Source organism: Rhea americana, unplaced genomic scaffold, assembly GCF_003343005.1.
Source record: "Rhea americana isolate MKP2758 unplaced genomic scaffold, rheAme1 scaffold_159, whole genome shotgun sequence".
Taxonomy (NCBI): domain Eukaryota; kingdom Metazoa; phylum Chordata; class Aves; order Rheiformes; family Rheidae; genus Rhea; species Rhea americana.
In genome coordinates this window covers 25,408-47,941 of record NW_028185694.1, presented here as the reverse complement: position 1 = coordinate 47,941, position 22,534 = coordinate 25,408, and the positions used below count along the sequence as shown (strand labels likewise).

At 36.3% G+C, this 22,534-nt stretch overlaps 1 protein-coding gene across 1 annotated transcript; it reads left to right on the top strand.

Annotated features, from left to right (window-relative positions):
* The first annotated feature begins 602 nt into the window (after nucleotides 1–602).
* Nucleotides 603–21,112, top strand: DDX1 (DEAD-box helicase 1). The gene is made up of 26 exons (XM_085299975.1): nucleotides 603–706; nucleotides 2,680–2,731; nucleotides 3,638–3,701; nucleotides 4,416–4,445; nucleotides 4,765–4,861; nucleotides 5,592–5,639; nucleotides 6,183–6,266; nucleotides 7,185–7,268; nucleotides 7,713–7,789; nucleotides 9,061–9,133; nucleotides 9,218–9,294; nucleotides 10,113–10,227; nucleotides 10,772–10,910; nucleotides 11,942–12,002; nucleotides 13,233–13,331; nucleotides 13,714–13,803; nucleotides 14,294–14,482; nucleotides 16,430–16,481; nucleotides 16,927–17,073; nucleotides 17,782–17,873; nucleotides 18,338–18,410; nucleotides 18,817–18,889; nucleotides 19,010–19,052; nucleotides 19,278–19,373; nucleotides 20,359–20,479; nucleotides 20,791–21,112. The coding sequence occupies exons 1-26, from the start codon at nucleotides 691–693 to the stop codon at nucleotides 20,919–20,921; spliced, it is 2,223 nt and encodes a 740-aa protein (XP_085156101.1). The 5' UTR covers nucleotides 603–690; the 3' UTR covers nucleotides 20,922–21,112.
* Nucleotides 21,113–22,534: the final 1,422 nt, after the last annotated feature.

Here is a 22,534-nt window from a genome sequence, read left to right as displayed (position 1 = left end):
AGGGCCTGTTATCAAGCTCCATGACAAAAACAAGTGCTTAAGTTGCAACACAGTAGTCGAAAGGACTACATTGTCAAGAGATGCTGTTGTTTATTTGTCTTTAAACCAAATAAACTTCTGTGTGAGGACTGCTCTAGAGAAGATGAAAGTTTTGTTGCTGAATTAAAAATAAGAAGCAATAGCTGTGGATGTCCTACGCTGTCCTTTCCACTTAGCTAGTATAAAGTAGACAAATTCACTACTGACATACAGTGTAAGCTTAGAAGCTGCAATTTTTCCCCCGTAATTTTATTTCTACAACAGCACTCCAGAGGTTGCCTTTCACTTTGCTAGAAGTTATCCTGGGGGGAAAAAYGTAGAGAATTTCATCAATCTTATGTAAGAAATGTAAAAGAACACGTTGCTACTTATGTTCTACTAAAGAACAAAGCGTTGCTGTTACACACCGGCGAACCGACCGCTCCGTGTGTGACTGCCAGCACCGAGCGCCTAACACCTGCCCCCCCCCACCCCCCACCCACACCCACACCCACACCCACACCCACACCCATCCATACACACCCCGGAACCGGCGGAACCGGCGGTGCCGGCGGCGCGGCCCGCGCGCACCCGGCGCAGAAAGCGGACGGACCGCCCCGGCGCCTGCGCACTGCCGGCGGGGGCACAGCCGGAGCGGCCGGCGGTGCGAAGATGGCGGCGTTTTCGGGTACGCGGCGCTGGGGCCGGCGCGGGTCGGCGCCGAGCGGCCCTGGGAGCCCCCCTCGCCTTTCGGGCTGGCTGCCCCGTGGAGGGCGGGCGGCTCCCGGTGTCCCTGCGGCGGGCGAGCGGGCGCTGTCCCGGCGGTACGCGGCCCCGTGGGCCTGGTGCGGGCTCCTCCTCCGTGCTGCGTGACTTGCCACGCCGCGGGCGGGAGGCAGGGCGGCCTGTGGGGAGGCAGCTGCTTCTCCCGGCGCCGGGGGCTTGGGAGGCCTTCGGAGGTGTTTGCCAGCATGGATTTGCTGCTTTTAGCGCATAGTGTGTATGTGCACCTGGGAAATGGCGCTGCTTAAAAGTGCAGATTTGTCTCAGACTTGAGTGCTCCTCTAAGAGGAGACTCAGTGATAACTGTTCTGTGTACTGAGGAGCATTATAACTATGTGTTCATAATTGGGAGTAGGCCTATTATGTGGTGTGGTTTAAAATATGTGTATAATCTGTAATTTGAAATCTTATGCTGTTAATCCTACATGCACACACCCCCAACCCTAGCACTGAGGCACTGTAGTTTTCATGTAATTGGTTTTGGGTTTTTTTTTTTCTGTTTTGTTTTGTTTTTTAAACTGATTTCTTCATGCCTCACCATTAGGGAAAATACTGAAGCTTCTTCCACAGTTCTGGAGATGCATTTAAATACTAGACAGCAGTTTTTAATTGTGCAACAGAAAATTTCATAGTGGTGGTGTTTCTATAATGCAGTATATTCTGCAAGAGTTTAATCAATATGAACTGAGAGTACATTTAAAATGGGTAGTAGAATTCTAAGGAACTTACATTGTTTCAGTCAACAATTGTTTTTGCTGATAGTTTTTTTTTTCTTATATTGATGATCCAAATTTGTAGGCATACTTAGGATTTGTCCTGCATACTTAGTACTTCTACTAGCACTTGAACATTTAAGTTTTCTGAAATTGCGTTACAAATAAAGTAGCCTCTCTTGAAACACATACTACTTTATGATATTTTTCTTATTACAGCAAAATGAAGAAGTAATTTTTGACTGCATATATGCATGTATGTCAACCTATCTGTATATGTCCATAATGTGTATGAAACCAAGCATATGATAGTGTGAAGACTAACATGTAAAGGCTCCCTTTAGAAAAGTGCAAGCTTATATTTAGAGAACCTGCAATTAAGTTATTATGTTGATGGCAGATTWTTACCATTTTAATTGGATAAGTTCTTACACTCATTAAATAGCAGGAGATAGTGTTTTATTCAATAAATAAAAAGAAAGAAATTGTTTATCAAGGTGCAGACTTTAATGGCTCCATTTTTTCCAACTGTGGCTGAGTTAGGATCATCAGACCTTGGTACAAGTTTACTTGAAAATGTTCCTAAACTGGATGTGATTGGTAACTATTACAAATCAAAGCACTTTCATAATATACTTGTGTATGGCAAGCTGTGGCCAAAGGAGATATAGATATATAGATATCTCAAACTTAGGTCTGTATGTATCATTGGTTCTGCCTTTTTTTTAAGTTATTTGCATTTCAACTGTGGTGAAGTCTGTCATATAGTTTGCGTAGACAGATCACTTAGATGTGCAAACGTGAAAAATATTTGACCCAGAAAGTTGCACTCAGTTCTTATTGTGTTTACTTTTCCATTATGTCATCCTTTAGTGTGATTTCCTACCCCTGTTAACTCTTTGCCATGTATGTCTGGTTCTTTCCATGGCCATTAAAAGTGGGGACAACTGTCAAAAATGTGGGGTGGGGGGCAAGGGGTTGAAGATGTTTTTATCTCTGTTTTGAGTTTTACAGCGAAGGTAGGGTATACTATTACCTAAAATCATGCCTTTTTATTTTTTTTTTGTCAGTAATTGGAAAAAATGACATTTGGAAATCTGGTTTATTCTGACGTAACTAATGCTGCTTGTTATGTGAGGTTTTTTATTTTTTATTTTTATTACAGAAATGGGTGTTATGCCGGAGATAGCTCAAGCAGTGGAGGAGATGGACTGGCTGTAAGTAGGCATGTTTAGACCTTTGGGCCTGGCAAAATCTTAACTTTTGTTCCTTGGTGAGGTATCTTGTGCTTCATAAAATAGCTGGTCTGTTTTAATGTCACCAGCATGGGGCCATGTCTTCCTTTAACTATCCTTGTATCTCTTGCATTTGTTTAATGTGAAAGACTGAAGAACATAACCTGTGAGTGTAGCAGTAGCACTTAAGCTTCGATAAGGAAAGTACAACAGCTTGTTTTTCAGTGTCATTTGTTTGATAAAAGTGCCTTGTGGTCTAAATTTCTGTTCATCAAGGTTGATTCTGCTGCGGAAGTTATTGACTAATGTGAAATTATTTGTCTCTATTTCTAGCTAYTTGTTTGGCTAAATATTTTACTTTGAGGCTTATTTTGAACTGGAGTTCAGAATGTTATCTGTATGGACAGCTGTAGTGTATGTAACTCTTCTCATATGAGCAGTGTTAATTAGCTGAGATAGTTTCAAAATACTGGTTACATTCAATTAACTTGACTTTATTTTCTGTTTTGAATCATAAGCCTGTAAATGAGGGCTATACAAGTGGCTTTAAAAGTGAACCACTCTGGAAGAAAGGAAAACTGGGAAAAATTAACAGTCTGTTTCTTTTCTTGCCAGCACAGTAATATGGGAGATGTCTTGTCAGGATGCAAGTGAATCTACTGCATCCATTAGCCACTTCCTGACAAGATATACCACCTATTCTAAATCTCCGTGCAGATTTCGACCTTTAGCTTCTTTAACTGCCAGCCAGGAAAAATAACTTTCACCTTTTAATTAGCTTCTTGGAACTTAATGATATGAATGTGCAAAAGCTGCTTAAATATATRTAAGGGAAAATGCTTGTATCTTCTGTTAACTTGTATTTGTGTTAATTTTGTGTTCCTTTAGTCTCCCCACAGATATTCAAGCTGAGTCTATCCCACTGATTTTAGGAGGTGGTGATGTGCTTATGGTATGTGTGCTGGATAGCCCTGTTCCAGGAAAACCTTTGTTTTTCTAATTGTTATTTGTTCAGTCARTTACTCCTTTCCAGAGTGTTCCATGGTTAATTAGCTATTCTTTCTTCATTGGTTAAAAAGTGTATTCTTCCCTTACAACCACTCCAAGTTCCCTGTATGTTTCAAGCTCTGTCACTTCATAGCTTTGTGTTAAGGTAAAGGTTGTTTATGAGAACATACTGTTCTTGCAGATTGGATTGGCTTTTTTTAGACCTTAGTTTGACTGCTTCACAGACAGTGCCAGGTGAAGGAGAGCTATCTGAGTTTGTCTAGTTTCATTTTTGTTATAAATCCCTGACACAGTTCTGTATGTGACATGACTGATACTGTCTTAACAGATCCTTCACTGAAATGAAAAAATAATCAGTATAGTTAGTCTGGCTTACCTTCTGAAGATTTGTCTATTCTTGATTCTGTAATCAGAATACCTCCTGCTGAAATCAGACAAATTTTTTCCCCTTACTGGAATCTGAAAGTGTGTGGGTTTTGGGAGTTTTTTGTATTCCAGATCTGGTTTACATATGAAACAATGGCATTACTCTGTATTAAGATTTTCTGTGTTATGGAAAGGGCCAAAGCAGACTTAGTTTATGCTTTACTAAGCAGAACTGTAGAACAGTCATTGTAGAATAAGTTCTAACTTAAACTCTTTTTTTTTTTTCATATAGGCTGCAGAAACCGGGAGTGGAAAAACTGGTGTAAGTAATCAGATTTAAATATAATACAATAGAGAGTAGAAGTCCATCCGTAAGAAATACTGTGAGTGGAGTTTATTAGTTTTTGTTTTTTTAAACATGTATATGTACACACACATGCATATATAGAGAGAGAATGTGTACGGAGGTGTGCATATTTACTGCAGTAAAGCAGTACTGTTGGGATTTACAAACATATATTTAAGCTAGTTTTAAAGTATTTCTAACCTTTATGTACTATGTATTGCAGCTGAAAACTAGGCTGTGTAAATATATATATATGTGTATAAACTGTGTGAAGCAAAATAACTTTGTATTTCAGGCTTTTAGCATTCCAGTTATCCAGATAGTTTATGAAACACTGAAGGATCAGATGGAAGGCAAGAAAGGGAAAGCAACCATTAAAACTGGTGGGGCAGGTAAGTTTTCATCCATGATTGTCCTGAAGTATGTACTATTGTTGATCTATATTGACTTTGTTTAATAACAAGTTAGGCTTTTTTTTTTTGTGTGTGTGTGTGTATGAATACAGAGGGCATAATGTAAGTGGAGTACCCTAGATGGGAAATTATGAGTATAAATGTACTGGTAGAGTCATGGAGAAAAACTGGGATGCTTTTGACTACCCAAGGTCTTTTACCAGTGTTGGTTGTCTTTAGCTTAGGGCTGATTGATCCATCCTATGCTCTTCAGTATTCTTTTGAAAGCCATACTTGGTTTAGTGCCTTGCAAGATGTGAAGTGGAAACAATGTTCAGCTTGTAAAATCTTTTATTTGTTTCTTATTTATTATTTTTTTGCTGATATCCCGAAAAAATATCTTAATACAAATTCAGAGCAAATACATTTCAGAGTTATTGCTCTTAGTGTATTTGTGGACCTTTTTTCCAGCTGAATTTGACTGAGAGCATGTGGAACGTTGGCCTATCTTCTAAGTGCCCTCATTGTTTTAACTTGTATTTTTAAGTATCTTTGCCTCTTCAATGTATAGGCCTTCATTCTCACTTCATAGTACCAATTGTATTGGAACAAGACTGTCTTCCTGTARTATTAATCTTGGTGCTGCACAGCCATTGTGAATTTTTAATTTGAGCTCTCCAGGCATATCATGTTGGTTTAATGCTTTTTCTATTTTTGTCTTTCAAAATAGTACTCAATAAATGGCAAATGAACCCATATGATAGAGGATCAGCTTTTGGTGAGTTATACTAACCCTGCTTTAACTGTTCATCAYACGCCTGAAATTGATTAACTGTAATATATAACTGGAAAGAACTTTGTTTTTGATTCCTTATCCCATTACACCTTTCCCCCCACCCTGGGGAAAAATTAAGGCCTGCAAGCTCTCATCAGAGAGTTTGAGGGGGGGGGGTGGTTTGGTTTTAGCAAGTTTGTTAGGGCTCAAAGCATGTTTGTGTGGTATGTGGGGTTTGGGGKTTTTTTTRTTTGTTTTACTGCAGCTGAATCTGCTGCATCTGTGCTAGTCCATAGTATATGATTTAATTTAGAGATCAAATGTTTCAAGCTACCTCCTGTTCCTTTATTATAAGTTGTTCTTAATCATATTTAAGTGATTACTTAAGATCTATCTCAAATTGCAGAGGGTAAGCTGTTAAAATAAGACTTTCTACCTGTGTTTGCATATTTAAATAAAAGAATAAGCTAGACTAAAATATACACAAAAATACTGCTTAAAGTAGAGAAGCTTTTTCTTTAACTAAAACTGTCTTGTTATCTTCAGCGATTGGATCAGATGGTCTGTGTTGTCAAAGCAGAGAGGTAAAAGAATGGCATGGATGCAGAGCAACTAGAGGCGTGACTAAAGGTAGATATGTATTTTAGAATCTGTTTTGGAAACTTTAACTAAAACATCCACTTGTTGCTCACTGTTAATGAAGATGGTTGCATTTAAAACTTATTTTACATCTGCCAGCTAAAGATGTTGGAAAGAAAAATAATTCTGCGTATTTCAATCTCCTTATGTTGTAAATGTCATTTTCCTTGCTAAGGGATCGAGCTAGAGGAGAGACAGATCACAAACCAGTACTCATTAAAACATATTTTATTGGCTAAGGCGGTGTTGCTAACAGCTGGTAACTGTCCACACTGTGCGTTCAATTATTTCCTCACACACTTTGTGTAAAGGCACACAGATGCACAAATTACCTGGCTATCTGGTGTGAGCAACAGTTGTGTGGTAACCCTGACTGTTTACCCAGAAGTAGATGGTCATACTGACACTCCAGTTGTTCTAGGTACTGTTCAKAAAATTCTTCAAGTTGCCGCTTGTTTCACTGGCTGTGCTTATAATCACGTGGTCTTTGTCTGTATATAGCAGCTACACCCTACCTGGATGTGCTTTAAGTAACAAAATCAATTTTGGTACTAGTACAAGATCATCACCAGCGTGCATTGGTTCAGCAGACTGTTGGTGTTCAAAATTTGTCAGTTCTTGTGGTTTCAGTGGAACCACTAGTCTCTGGCTAGCTTAACAGTTCTCAAAACTTTCACACACTCCCTCTCCATATGTCCTTTTTCCATTTGGTCTGCTATCTTCTGATAACTGTCTCTACCTTCATAGGTACCTATAAAACCCTTTCACGTTAACGTGGTAAGAGTTTTTATGGTACTTGCTGCGAGGACTGGGAACATTAAATTTGCATGACCTTGGAAGCAGCCAAACTGAACCACTTCGAAATTGAACTTTAGATGATGTTTAAGATCCCTTCTTTCTCTTTTAAAGGAAAATACTACTATGAAGTTTCCTGTCATGACCAAGGCTTGTGCAGAGTTGGCTGGTCAACTATGCAGGCTTCRTTAGACTTGGGTAGGTTTCCCCATAAAAAGATTTACAGGATTCTCATAGACAATTCCTATAYTGCATGTTTTAGAAGGTAGCTGGAAACCTGTTCTAGTCTTATGGAGAATTAACTGTTTGGGGGAAAGTAGCAATATGTGAGTTAAGAGTTTTTATGTGAATTCTGTTCTTCCAATAAGAAAAAAAATGCTTAAAGGATGTGCTTTTTAACTCCAGTGGTTTCCTATACCCATATACCTCTTTTGATTACTCTGCTAATGAAGATGACTGGAGACCAATAAAATCAATAAACATACTAATACAAACATTATTTTAGAATGTGTCGAAACTAGAAATATTTGGTTGGTACAGTGTATTTCTTTCTTTGTAACACTAGGGGTTTGATTTGGCAATATAAATGATAATGGAAATGCAACCCATCAGCCAAACAATAAAAGGTTGTCTTGTCTTCAGGTACTGATAAATTTGGCTTTGGCTTTGGTGGAACTGGCAAGAAGTCTCACAACAAGCAATTTGACAGCTATGGTGAGGTAAGTTGCAGTTGCTTGTTGATGGAAGTATCACTGTTTTTTGCTAACCTCTTCATTATTTATATTAAAAAATTTGCATGTATATTATGGCAATCAAATGTCTTTTCTAACAATGCTYGTCTTTTTTAGGTCATGTCATTAAGTAGAAATACCATAAAATGTTGAATTTTTTTGGACAAAAGTGTTAACAGATTTAACAAACAGCCTCTTGAGGTCTATGGTTGTGTCTAGACAAGAGGCTCTTATTCAGAAGATAAAGCTTTTCTGTGTTATTAAATGTTTTGCSATTAACTTTTGGATTTATTTCTTTTATATTAAGACTGAAATAAGTCAACACCAACCCATCAATATGTCTCAGTAAATGTCAAAGTGAGGGCRACATATCCTGTTGACTACTAGTCAAAAATACAATAACTCTAATATATTAAAATACATGGTTAGGTGCTGATAAGGTATGGTTAGTCAGGTTCTATTTCTGGCTTTTTGGTTGGATTTGCCATTAAAACTATTATCTTAATATGCTGCTTCTGAAAAGTGCATCGAGAAAATCTGAGGTAGCTTTYGTACTGTATGCCAGTCAGTAGTTCTTAGACACTTAAGCATAACTTTTATAAATCTGAACAACACTGCAGAAACTTAGTGTTTTAGTGGTATTAGCTGCAAGTTGTATGGCATTGAGAATTCACTTTTATAACTATTGTATTGTAGTTTTTATTAAAATAGTGACTTATGAGCTRTTCAATTGGAAGTACTTCATAATAGACAGACTTTAAAGATTTTTGCAATGAATAAATTCCAAGGTCTTTATATAGTATTTAAATATGTATARCATGCAAGTGTTACTAACTACAAGTACCTCCTGCAAGTGTAAATCTTTTAGTCAAAAAATAGGCTTYTACTATGTGTTTGRCAATGTAAATTTGGATTTAAATTGGGTRGTAAATGCATGATTAATTCACTTCTCARTATAGAATTCTCCAGGTAAATGACTTGCATTTATCATTGTCAGAATGTTTGGTTTTAAACTAAACTTAAAGCAGCAGTAAGTGTTTAAATGTCTAAGATGAACCTGGCCTTTTCCTGAAAAGGCGTAATTGRATAAAAACATGCTATTAAAGCTATCGTTTTGGAGTAAAATGCAAACTTCCCTCTTTTAAGGATAGAAGTTTAGTTTTCTCACTTCTCCCTACTAAAAGTTGACAGAATGTAAGCCCCCATTCTTAATATACTATTCTAAAACCTGTTAATTTCACAAGTGCTTTTCATTATAGGAATTCACTATGCATGATACAATTGGATGTTATCTAGACATAGATAAAGGACAAATAAAGTTTTCCAAAAATGGTAAGATTTCTTTTTTATTTTAATTAGATGCTTGTACAGTGTGCATGTGTATGAAGTCTGACTGAATATGAACTCTGTTTTCAGGGAAAGACCTTGGCCTTGCATTTGAAATCCCACAGCACATACGGAACCAAGCACTCTTTGCTGCTTGTGTACTGAAGGTAACTTAAGAATGTCACAAATGCATAAGACTGAGARTTGTTCTAGTTTTTTAGTAACTACTAGTTAAGTATGAAACTTGCATACCTGCCGTAATTATGGTAGTCTCTCTTGAACATTGTCTCTGTTTCCTTCTATCTACCAGTAATCTACTACTGAAGCAGTCACTATTTGAAAAGTTTCATTCAGRTTAAATGTTGACCCTTTAAATTTAAATTGAAATATTTCAACTTGAACATAAAGGTAGAATAGCACTTATTTTAGCTTGAAAAACTGCTTGTCTTGTATCTATTGAGTCATTCCATAACRAAGTTTAATACACACAGGCAAATAACTAAATACTAAAACTTTAACTGATCTACCTTGACACTTACATTTYTTTCAGTTTTTCTCAACCCTAACTTTATGGGTGGTAGGCTAGCCTTTCTRGGCTTAGTCTCTCTGTAGTGATGCCTTATTGAATAATAAAGGATTTAATAGAATTTGTGGTGGTCTGTGACACATACGAGTAGGTTTGTGTGAATTTTTTTTTTTTTTTAAGATTATGGCTAGTTATTGAATATGAATAAAACATGCAAGCTTGAAAGAGGTTTTAGTGTATCTGTAAATACTTGAATATTTTGATGTAGAAGAAACTTTCAGAGCTAGAATCAAGCAAAAAAAAAATCTGACAGGGTTTACACCTCTTTGGTGATACAGAGAGGATGTTTTTTTCCTGTGCATGCTTAGTCTGCTCTCTTCTCATGGGGAAATTAGTTGTGGAGTTGTTTCTTACTTTGGCTTTTGAACCTGTCTCTGACATTACCTTGTTACAATCTAGAATGCTGAATTGAAATTCAATTTTGGTGAAGAAGACTTCAAATTTCCACCAAAAGATGGCTATATTGCCCTCTGCAAAGCTCCTGATGGTAGTGTTGTAAAATCACAACACACAGGTAAGTTAAATCTTTAAATTTCTGATACTTTTATATTCTAGCTAGAGCTTTTTTATATTWTTAATTGTTTCATTATTATTAGTTTGAGTCTTGCGTGATCTTAGTGGTAGAAAAGCAAGTGTGACTTTTTCAAAAGTGTTTGGATTTTTTTTCATATTAAAMTGTATTGTAGTCTAACACTTTGAATTTAGAAATGTATCAGATAACTTAGGAGTTTGGCTCTTACCAAAGTTACTCAAGAGTATCTGCTTTAACACTTACCTTCTTCTATGATAGAGTTTAAAAAAAAGTTATGCTGAATGAACAGTATACCCATTGTCATGACCAGGTTCACAGAACAGTTTCAGACTTGGAATACTGACCTGAAGCTACTTATAACTGAGTGAGCCATGAAATTACCCTTTTAAAAAAGTATTTTTTGGGATAATGAGGTTTTTAGGTTGTTTGTAAAAATCAAAGTCTGTTCCTAGCCACAAGTTAGAGGATAGTGATATAGTTGTGTGTGTGTGGTTTTTTTTTTGTTTGTTTGTTTGTTTTTCTTTAGGAAATGCACAAGTGGTTCAAACACAGAACCTTCCAAATGCTCCAAAAGCATTGATTGTAGAACCCTCAAGAGAGCTGGCAGAACAAACTTTAAACAATGTGAAGCAGTTCAAAAAATATGTTGATAATCCCAAGTTAAGGTAACGATGCTTTAATATCATCTGTTACATAATACTCTGTTTATGGCARTGTCCATGTGGACAGGAGAGGCCTCCAAGGGTTCACCTTTGTAGATATGTGAATCTTAATTTGCAGTGCAATTTATATAGCCTCAGTATCATTTGCTACAAACTAACCCTCTAACTTTCCTATTACTGTAATACCCCTGACCAGCTGAGGGGGACAGTTGARGTGTGGTTTTTCTTCTTTCCAGGCTACTACTTTCTAGTATGATAAATCTGTTTAGTTTGTTTTTCTTCAGATTATTGAAGGGGTATATTTAGTGAAGCWTTTATTTGCAAAGAAAAGCACATAACTTCTGCTTATCACCTCTCTCTCTCACCTCTTCCATCATTCTTCTTCAACAAATAGTTATGTAAGAGGTCTGATTTGTTTACATTCTTATTCTCACAGAACAGATCTTGCTCTGATCTGMATGAAGGTGTGATTTTAAAATAAGTTGTCTACAGACTGCTTTGATCTAAAGCTCTTTCTTTTTGCTGTTTCTTTGCTTCTAAAGCTTAACATGTGAAGCTGATTGCTTAAATTGTAATCARTTTACAAGAGTGTTTTTACTAGGATTGCATGAGAGTAGCCATGGGGAGAAAACTGATGTCGGAGRTATTTAATTTACTGTTTGCTTTACTAACTGTCAAGAACATAGGAAACTTAATCTCAGTATAATAACAGATTAGCTTCAAGAAATTAGTTTCAAGATCCTTTCTTTAAGGTGAAACTTCTGTGTGTGTAGCAAAACGGCAATAGGATAAAGAAATACCACTCAGTAGCAAGTTTTTTCTCTTCTGGAAATCAAGTACAGTGAATGCACACATGAAGGAAAGAATTTTACAAAACTCTTCCCTATTCTCTTGTTTTTAAATTTACTATTCTAAACTGTTAATCTCTAGGTATTATTAGTAACAGAATGAATCCTCAGCCAAATGTTTAGTCTCTCCTGAATATACCAAAAGTTAGGAAACTTCAAAATATGTTGATATAACTTTAATTTTAGAGAACTGCTGATTATTGGTGGTGTTGCTGCAAGAGATCAACTCTCTGTGCTGGAACAAGGAGTAAGTTTTATTTCTGTTTATATGATGTCATAGTTTTGAGTTCTGAGTTACTTGGTGTCTCTAGAGAATAGTAGTAATTGCTGTAACTCCTGTAAAYCTGATAAAAGGAAATCATTCTGGTGATGCTAATCTCATATTGCACTGTTCTGGCACTCGTTGCTTTATTTAGTGGTGGTTGTTAATACTGATCTGTATGGTACTCAGTCAAATTCTATAGATGCCTGAGTACTTCTGTAAAACTAAGTATAATTTTTGCCATTTTTCCTTGATTAACAAAACAGTTTTCTTAACTTATTTTGAATTAATACAAATAAAACTTGTCTGCGATTAGCAGAATCGGTCTACACCAGAGTTCTCTCTGAAAGGAACACCTGTGTGGAGGGGAAATGGGTCTAGCTTCTGCGGCATGAGATGTACAGTCCGTTCAATCATACTGTAACTTAGTCTTTTGTTGTTGTTTTGCTTGTTTTTGTTCTTCTGTAGTATGGATAGCATAGTGTGTGATGGTAAGAGTTTKTTTTTGTTGTATTATTTTTAAAGACTCTCTTCTGGGAGTGACACTCCATCATTATTATGTTTTCACTGACTTTAGCTGCCTAGCTATGAAGTTTTCCGTAAGCAGGCTTGGACTGGGAGCTTGGTAGACTTTAATAGGAATCATGAAGGCATGAGAGTGAACTATTCTATTTGGCAAAATCTTAAGTTATTTCTGTGGGCAATAGGTTTGATAGCTAGACTTCTGCAGTGGGAAGAAAGAGTTGAACTAAAAACTATTATTTATACATGAATGCTTTTTTCATTTAGCTTCACTTCCCGCAGCAGCTAAACAGCTCTTTCTGGGTGTGGAGACGGGTGGGGGGGTTCACAAAATACTCTCGCGTGGGGCAGTTGGAAGTGGAAACTGGARTGGAAACAGGCAATAGAAGTGAAATGCAGATTACCCAGAAAGGTTGTGAAGTCTCTGTTCTTGAAGATGGTCAAAACTTGACGGAGCAAGGTCCTTAGTGCTCTAAAGCAGCTTTGAAGTTGGCACCACTTTATATGCAGGAGTGGGAACTAGACTTCAAAAGATCTTTTACAACCTGAATTACTCTAGGAGCCTATGAAATTATCATTAACAGATGGTAGGGCATTACACTGTTAAATATCTGACAATCTTGAGTTTAGGTAGAACCAGTCACATAATTAAGTTGAAGGCATTACTAATTAATATTTTTCTGTATTTCATAGGTGGACATAGTTGTGGGAACCCCTGGAAGACTGGATGACCTGGTCTCAACGGGAAAGCTTAACCTATCTCAAGTTAGATTCCTGGTTCTGGACGAAGCTGTATGTAGCTTTTTTATTTTTTAATATAACGTTTCCTAAAAAGATTCAATGAAACGTCATTGCTGTGTAGCACTGTCTCTTTCTCTGCTCTTAATACTATTGAATATTCACAAAGGTAGAATACTTGAGTGGGTGAAGGGGAAAGGAAGCAGCTTATTAGCTTAAAGAAGCTGCTGAAGCACGTGTTTAATTTCTTGTAAAGCACAGAAGCTGTGCTTGAAAATACTTCAGACTTTTTCTTTTATTTCCATGGTAGTAATTAGATGGACAGGTCAATGACTGGCTTAAGTGAGACTACACATGTTGTGTTGCTCAAATGTATAGATTGACAAATGAGAAGCTAACGTTGCTGTTTTGTTTGTTCTGTTTCCATACCCTCCAGGATGGCCTCCTTCTCCAAGGTTATTCAGATTTCATAAACAGGATTCACAGTCAGATTCCTCAGATAACTTCAGATGGAAAGAGACTTCAGGTATAAGGTTTATTCCTAACTTGTTTGGTCTGCACTGCTTTCAGTTCTAACAGACTATGAGCATAAGTATTTAGGATTTTTCATCTGAAGCCTGGTATTTAGGCTTTTGGGGTTTATTTAAATACATATTTTTAGTGACTTCTTTAACTATAGCATTAGAAGTCAGTTTATCTTGATTCATCAGCTATCAGTAATTCTGCTTTCCTTGTCTTGAATGATTGGGTCTCTGTAAGAGAATACCTGAATAACTGTTCTTCTGTCCTGACCTTCATTAATGTGGTAGATCCTGGAATGAGGAAAGTAAGTTTGTGGGGTGTGTGTGGCTTTTGTTTTTATTTYCTTTGTATTGAGCTACAGTATGCTATTGCAGCTAGCACGTAATGTCCTTGTCATTTTAACTTTTTTTTGCTGAAGAATCTGATCTCATCTGGTATTCATCTTTGAAAATACTCTTATTCTGAAGTATTTGTGGCTTTTTTTTTCTTTACAGGTGATTGTGTGTTCTGCAACATTGCATTCTTTTGATGTGAAAAAACTGTCAGAAAAGATCATGCATTTTCCCACATGGGTTGACTTGAAGGGAGAAGATTCTGTCCCTGAAACTGTGCACCATGTAGTTGTGCTTGTAAATCCAAAAGCTGACAAACTGTGGGAAAGGCTTGGCAAGAACCACATAAGAGTAAGTGGTGTATAAGTGAAACATTTAAATTCAGTCTCTGTCTTTCTATGCCTCTATTTACTTTCTGTCTGCACAGTGATTTAACACTTGGAAGTGGCAGAGATCTTACAACATTAGGCCCCAACTATTGAAACAGCTTGATGTGTCTGAAATGGTTTGTCCCACCAACATTAGTCAACAGCATGATATTGGCAATGTCATAAAATTAGGATTATGAGTAACTTTTTCACCAACACGATTGGGGAAAAAATGGATGGGATAATGTTCTGGCTTGTAGGAGAGAACAGTGGTGCTGCACTACTAAGTCATTTTGCAACTAATTATCAGTAGCATCTGAAACATGTCATACCTGTCTCTTCTGATTGATCTGAAGGAAGTAAACCTTCTGACAGACCTTTCTGGAAAATAGTTTCTCTAACAGCATACAGGAAATGGACAATCCTATGCAAAACATATTTAACCTCAGGCTGTACTCTGAATGACCTAGAACTGTCTTATATTTTTACCAACTCTTGGGTGATTAGAATCAGTGACTTTCCTCAACACCTCTAGCTCCAGAATTTCACTTTCTTATGTTTGTTAGGGCCTTTCCATTAAGTCTTGRCATTACTTCATGTCTTTTCATCTTGGCTCTGTATCTGATCTTGAGTCTGAGTTGTTCAAGAGCAGCTGTGGTCTAATTTAGCTGTGATTATATTAATGCATTATTTTAAGGGTTTTTCATTCAGCGATTTGAAAGTAGTGTCTATCCAATGTCCAGACAAAGAACTTTATTGCTTACATTCTTGCATTCAAGACTAAGATTCTTTAGCAGAACCTAGATTAACTTGTCTGGTGGAAGTTAATGCTTAGATTACTTTTCAACTCTATTTAATTTCTTGGTGATTATATGTTAGTGGAGTTGAGAGTTTCTTCAACGTGCGAACTAATAATAATTCRGTTTTGCTGCTTATGCTATTAGACATTACCCAGGAGAGGTTTTCTTGCCCCATAAAATCAGAATGACTTTCAGTGTCTAAGGATCTTAAATGCAGTTACTTTTAAAGAAAACTTCGTAGTGTCTTGTACCCTGGAGCAAAGCACAAAATGTGTATGCACTTTACCTCTGAGGTCATTATGAGGCAGAACTAAGTCTTTGTTTAGTTGTATGGGTTTTCTCCCCTTTCTCCCTTTTCTTCCCTTTCTTTTAGTTTAGGTAGCATGCGTATCTAGTCCTACCTCTCAAATTTATCTTGAGGCTATTTGCTAACTAACAAAATAGCATGGAGTGTTCTTATGTTTTCAAGTTTCTATTATTTATTATAAATTGTATAAGAGGATTCTTTGTTTAGTTGCACCCTTCTTAATATCAATGTTCTTGGGGTTATGTTTCTATGCTGTGTTTAACTCTAAATATTGTTTTCACTTGAAGCTATAAGTGAGAGAGAAAGATGTGAGCGTGAACTTGAGAATCCTGATTTTGTGTGTATACGATAGATCTTATTCTGTTGTCTTAATAGTCACTAACGTTGCTTAATTTACCAAATGAGGTTTAATATTCTAGATTACTTTTAAATAAGAGTATAGTTTGTTCTTAATAGTCTTAAGTCTTTATTTTTTAGCCAAAAGCATTTGGAATCTATTCATAATCCTGAAATGCTAGGTAAAAAACTGACATCCCTGAAAGGGGTGGCAAAGTTACAGCTGGTCTTGGAACTGGAATTCAATTTGTCAGACATGCTGATAGGTAAAATAAGAGGTTTTTAGTGACTACTGGGATTTTCCTTGCTGCAGAGGAGAGATCCTAGAATGAGGAAAGAATCTTTCAGGATTGCAAAACTTGGRTGGCATGGGTTTTCTATAAAATGCTGAATAAATTCTGAATAAGTAGTTGTTAGTAGRCATTTTCTTTCTTGTGTTAATTCCTGCTGCAATGACATGGCTAAAGATTTTTTTTCTCCTCCCTAGACTGATGAAGTACATGCAAAAGATAATACACGACCTGGTGCTAACACTCCAGGTAACCAACATTTATTAAGTAATAGATTGTGAAATAATACCTTTTAAATATTATTAAAGTTAAACTATAGTAGGTGTTGTTCTTGAGACATGTACTTCCAAATCCTTATTTCTAGAATCTTGCAGTTGTGGTCTAATAGCAAAAGAGAAATGTGTCCCTATATTTAGGGGAGAGGAAAGGCTGGAACACATCTTCAGATGCATAAACAAAAGTTGTTTGAGCTGTATGAATAAACTTAAGAGTAGCTTGGTCCTTTCTGTAGGATGTCGTTTTGGAGCGTGGACTGGCTTGGAGGAGAGCAAGAGCAAATGAATGAGGATCTAGCTCACCTGCTGTGCTAGTAAATGACTACCAAAAGGCTAGAGAATCTTTAAATGCGTGCTATGCAAAGACTGTTCATATTTTTAAATAATATGAGTGAAATAACTTCCTTTGTTTCACTTAGAAATGTGGTCTGAAGCTATTAAAATTCTGAAAGGAGAGTACACTGTTCGGGCAATCAAAGAACACAAGATGGACCAAGCCATTATTTTCTGTAGGACTAAAATAGATTGTGATAATATGGAGCAATACTTCATCCAACAGGGTGGAGGTAATGTTTTTACTAAAGCCTGATTCTGCTTGCTTCTGTGTTTATTTTAAAGCCTTTCATGATGGAGGTCACTTTTTTTATGGTGTCTGCCATTAACTTAAGCACAATGATATTCATTCTGTATTGGACATAAAGGGCAGAGTTTGGGTGCTCWGGGCTGCAGCAGTGTTTTATGTGGGAGGAGCTGGAACTGCCTTGGGCTGTTCAGAGCCTGTGCCAGCCAGCTCTGAAGTGAATGAAAACCACCCATCTTATGCCAAAACTTCACAATCAGAGAAGCATGTGCTACCTCCTTTTCTCAAATGTAAAGCAGTGGTAGCTGCTGGCACAGAMGGCGCAGGAGGAAAAATGTGAGGACTTAAAGGACATATGTGAGGAGAAACAGAGCACGCAAAGGGACAATTGAGAAATGGGAAAAGACATATGGAGAATCAAGGGAAGCTAAGACAGGGAGGGAAGGGAGGTGTCTAGATGGAAGAAGAGCAAGGGCAAAGGAGGGGGGTGGTGTTTCCTGAGGGGGGKGGGAGTGAGAGGTTGCCTCCCTTCCCCCCCCCCATAGTATCTGAATTGGTAAACAAAAGTTTGTTAATTCATAATGAATGAGATTCTCAATCAAAATTGTGTTGTCTATGACATACTTTTCTAGCAGCTCTGTAAGGTGCTGTGTCATACCTTATATCTGATACTAATGCATAACAACTTTTTCAGGTCCTGATAGGAAGGGACATCAGTTCTCATGTGTCTGTCTGCATGGTGACAGAAAACCTCAAGAAAGAAAGCAAAACTTGGAAAGATTTAAGGTGATACAGTAAGGTTTTTAACATGTAAATACAATTTCAGATATTGGGAAATGAGAAAAAAGCTTTAATCTGTGATGCTAGTTCTTCTGTGTATGATCATCACATTAAATTGGATTACTGTGTTCTGTGACTTCTCAGTTTCTAAAATTCTGTGAGATATTGTTTCTCTAAGTGGAAATCTATACTGTCAGTTAACCTGGCCTTGAAGGATTTTAAGATAGATGAGTTTATTGTTTTAAATCTAAATTTAAACTCTGGAATCATTATTCTGYTTTCAAACTTCTTGGTTCTTGAGTATCCAAAACTAAATCAAACATTAGTTTAAATAAACAAAACATATAAATCAAAGACTTAGTTTTGTTTGTATTTGTAATTAAGGAAGAAATAAATGAGAGACCATTTCATTGATTGGATTTTGATTTAGTTTATTTAGCACAATAATTCTTATGACTCTGTTTTCATAGAGAGGAGATGTCCGTTTCTTGATCTGCACGGACGTTGCTGCTAGAGGAATCGACATTCATGGTGTTCCATATGGTAAGATACAAATTTATAACTTACTGAATTTGCTTAAGGCTTTAATATGCTTTTAGGCCTATCAGCTAGTTAAGACAAGTATATGTATGTCTTAGCTTTATTTTAAGAAAGCAAGGTTGCAGATACTAAAAATTACCTAATTAAAATGTTTATTTTTTTTCTTTATTTTCAAGTACAGTTTCAGTAAAAGCTCTTCAAATACCTAATCGTTTTCTGAATTGTAAGGGATTTTTCTAGTGCAGATAGTGACACCTGTAATTGCCGAATTAAACATGAAGTTTGAGAGGCTGAGGAGAAGGTTTGCAGCAGTCAAAATCATATTTATTTTAATGTGTGGTCTGTGACCTTACCTCATACAAAACCAGAAAAAACTGTTTTCTCTGYATTTTCTATGTATTTTATGCAGTTATCAATGTCACGCTTCCKGATGAAAAACAGAACTATGTTCATCGAATTGGTAGAGTAGGCAGAGCGGAAAGGTATGTCTGTGTTCAGTCACCATGTTTTACCTGATTTTTTTATAATGCTCAATGATAATTATTGAAATACAYTTTTTCTCTTTCCTTCTTCTTCTCCCCTCCTCCCCCCAAATATTTCAGGATGGGTCTTGCAATCTCCCTTGTGGCAAAAGAAAAAGAAAAGGTAATTATATTCCAAAGTAGAAACTTTAGATAAAATTAAACAGAGGTTATTAAGTTGCATTCTCAGCTGATACCTGGTTTTAATATCCTGCATTRGAAAACTACTTCTGTTTCCTGTAGCTGAGAAGTATTTAAAATAGAAATCTAAATTCTTATTCATGATAGAAATAAAAATAAGTGTACTATAACTTTTAAACCTTGTGACATAGTTTTTCTTTTTTTTTAGGTTTGGTATCATGTATGCAGTAGCCGTGGAAAAGGATGTTATAATACTAGACTGAAGGAAGAAGGAGGCTGTACCATTTGGTACAATGAGATGCAGGTAAACTTCACTTAATCAGAGTTTTTTTAATTTCTCTCAAAGACTGTATAAGTATAGYTATTTCCTGGCTTTGTAGTTAAGGTACAAATTTGGATGGATTTCTTTTTATCCATTTGAAGAACTAGTAATTAGAAAACACTATTGCAGGTTTATGCCTTCTATAAGCTTTTTAACTTAACTTGTTTTAATATTCCCAGCCATTTCTGTTGCTTCCTATTGCTTTAGCATAGTTGCTTATTAAAGAATACATAAATGTTTAAATTAATACTTGCACAAAAAACATGAAATCAGAGTATAGTATGTAAAAACAAACAAACAAAAAAAAACTTCCTAAGATGCGGTTTGCACAAGATCAAAAACATTTTTGTTTTTTCTGTCAGGAAACTTAATGTAGTAACATTGTATTTCTGGCTTGAAATTAATTATTAGCTGATCTTGTCATGATGCCCCCTGGAGTCTTAATTTCAATTTCCTTATCGTCTTTCTGGTGAAATGCTGTGCAGAGCTGTGTGTAGGATTATTCAAGCATTTTTGTTTAGATGGTTTCTTGCAAAGCTGGAAGTGACTCTACACRTCAGAAGTTCAACAGATAGTGTCACCTAAGTTCATTTTCATTAAGAGTGTGAATGCTTGTTAAACTCRCAGCATTTTCTTACTATGTTTAATAAGAATGAATAATATCTTGTCTATAGTAAAATAAGTTGAGACTATGAACGACTTTTCTATAGAGCAGCCCTATGCATGTAAAGTGTAGTACTATGCAGAGTGAAAGTTTTTGACTAGGTAGAATAGAACATACTGAGATTGGAAGTGAACTTGTGTAGTTGGCTTGAGCRAAAAATGTATTGGTCTTAGAGCTCTTAAGACCAAATTGGTTTGTTTATACATTTATCAGTTTTAATGGGAACTGTATTTCACTGGTTTAGAAAACTGTAGGCTAACTGATGTCTTGGAACCACAAAGCATATAATTTCTTTTTCTTTAGTTGCTGGGGGAGATTGAAGAACACTTAAACTGCACTATTGCCCAAGTTGAACCAGACATAAAAGTACCAGTGGATGATTTTGATGGGAAGGTTACTTATGGGCAAAAAAGAGCTCTGGGTGGTAAGTGATAAACTACTCTTGAGTTACTTGTTACGTTCTGTTCAGTTTCCCAGGTGTGTTTACATAACTAGTTTCATAGATAAAAATGCATTAGTTCTTTCTCTTCTGCATTTGTTACATGCAGCTTATGGGTTGCAATTTGCCAAACTATGTATGTGTACAAACATGTGTGCGTGTGTGTGTGTGTGTGTGTGTATGTGTTTTTTATCGAGTTAGCAAACTTAATCTAATTTTCTGAATGACTGGTTGAGCATTAGTTCTGCTGACAAATGATGTTGAACATGGTATTTAGATCTGGTCTGTTTTGGCAGGTGGACTCTATAAAGGCCACGTGGATATTCTGGCACCTACGGTACAAGAGTTGGCTGCCCTTGAAAAGGAAGCTCAGACTTCTTTCTTGCATCTTGGCTACCTTCCTAACCAGCTGTTCAGAACATTCTGATTGTGCCRTGCTTAAGACAAGGCTCTACTCTAACAAATAGAGCTCTACTCTGAGGATATGAAAATCCTTTACCATCTGTAGCAGTAGTTACAAAAGTACTAAAATTGAATATGCTTCTTGCATGATGAACAGTGTGTTAAGCATTGTTAACTCTATTGGCTGYTGACCTAATAAAACAAATCAAAGCTGGACTGTTTCTTTTACTGTTCCTCAGCCCCATCTTGAGAGTTTAATTCACAGAACATTCTTTACCTAGCTTTTCACTTATTGAAAATACAAAATATATAAAAATTTTATAAATTCTCTTCTTTATCAGCACAGTGTAGGTAGAACAGCTTCACTGTGTATTGTAATTCTTGATGCTTCTTTTTGTTAAGGATGCTTGCATATTAAGACAACTGCCTATATTTAGGATATTGAATAAAGAACTCTTAATATGAAAAATAAATTTGAAGCTTTGAGTTAACCCAAAATCTAGGCTCTTGAACTCAGTTTTATTTGTTTTTATTTCTCAAAGTTCATGTGCCTCATCTTTGGATACAAAATGAACATTACTCTATAGTATCCTGAGTGTATAGAAAAGTGTGCACTAGTAACAAAGCTATTTGTAGCTCTACAGGACTCTTTTTTTTTTTCTGGAGATTTATAGTTTGTACTTAATCCCCCTCAAACTGTTTTCGGGCGGGTTGTTTTTGTTCAGGTGAAGTTACACACCTAGAACTGTCTGATTTGGATTGTTCTTATCTTTAAACTTTTCTCTTTTTTAAGTCTCCCCTTCTTGTACTTTAGAAATTGTGGTGATATCACCTACAACTTATCTGCTGTTAGGTAAAATACCAAAGATTACTGGGGATGCTTGACAATACAGACTGAAAGTGACCCCTTGCCTTCCTCATGAATCCTTCTAATCACAAAACACTTGTCTGCTTGAAGGAAATTGTGGAAAAACAAATTAAGTTCAAGTTAAGATTTTTTTTCTTTTTTTTTTTTTCTTTTGCTGTTTTTTTTCTTTTGCTACCTGAAGAAGACAGACTGAGTGTCCTCTTAATATTGAAATTTGCTTAACTTAATGAAAAATCAATGTCATCTTCCATTTCTAAACTGATAATGGTGAAATCTTTCCTTTAATTCTTTGTGTTTAATATTTAGAACTTGAGAGGAAAAGCTCTGATACTTAATGTATTGGCCTTCTCTTGTCAGACCAGTATAATGAAATCTATTGACTGTGGAAGCCAACTATTGCAGTGTCTGAAGTACTTAAATACAGGAGGAAACAGATCATTCAGCAATGAAATGGCTAAAATGACCTGATGCATATTTCAAGAGACTTGCAGGGATGACACAAATGTATGCCTAGAAGAGTTCTTGCAGAGAAATTTTAAAGGTTGAGTGAGATGTCAAGAACTTTTATTATATTGATGTTCAGCACAAGAGACAAAATTTGAGCTTTCTAGAAATACCAAATTTCCTCAGAATGCAAGTGAGGCTATAAAATCTAGACAGCTAAATGGAATTACACTAAATTAAATGCGGATGCTTTCCCCTGGCATTAAGAAGGGTGTGGGGGTGGTTTTGTTTTTTGTTTTCTTGCCAGAATATATATGGCTTTGCAC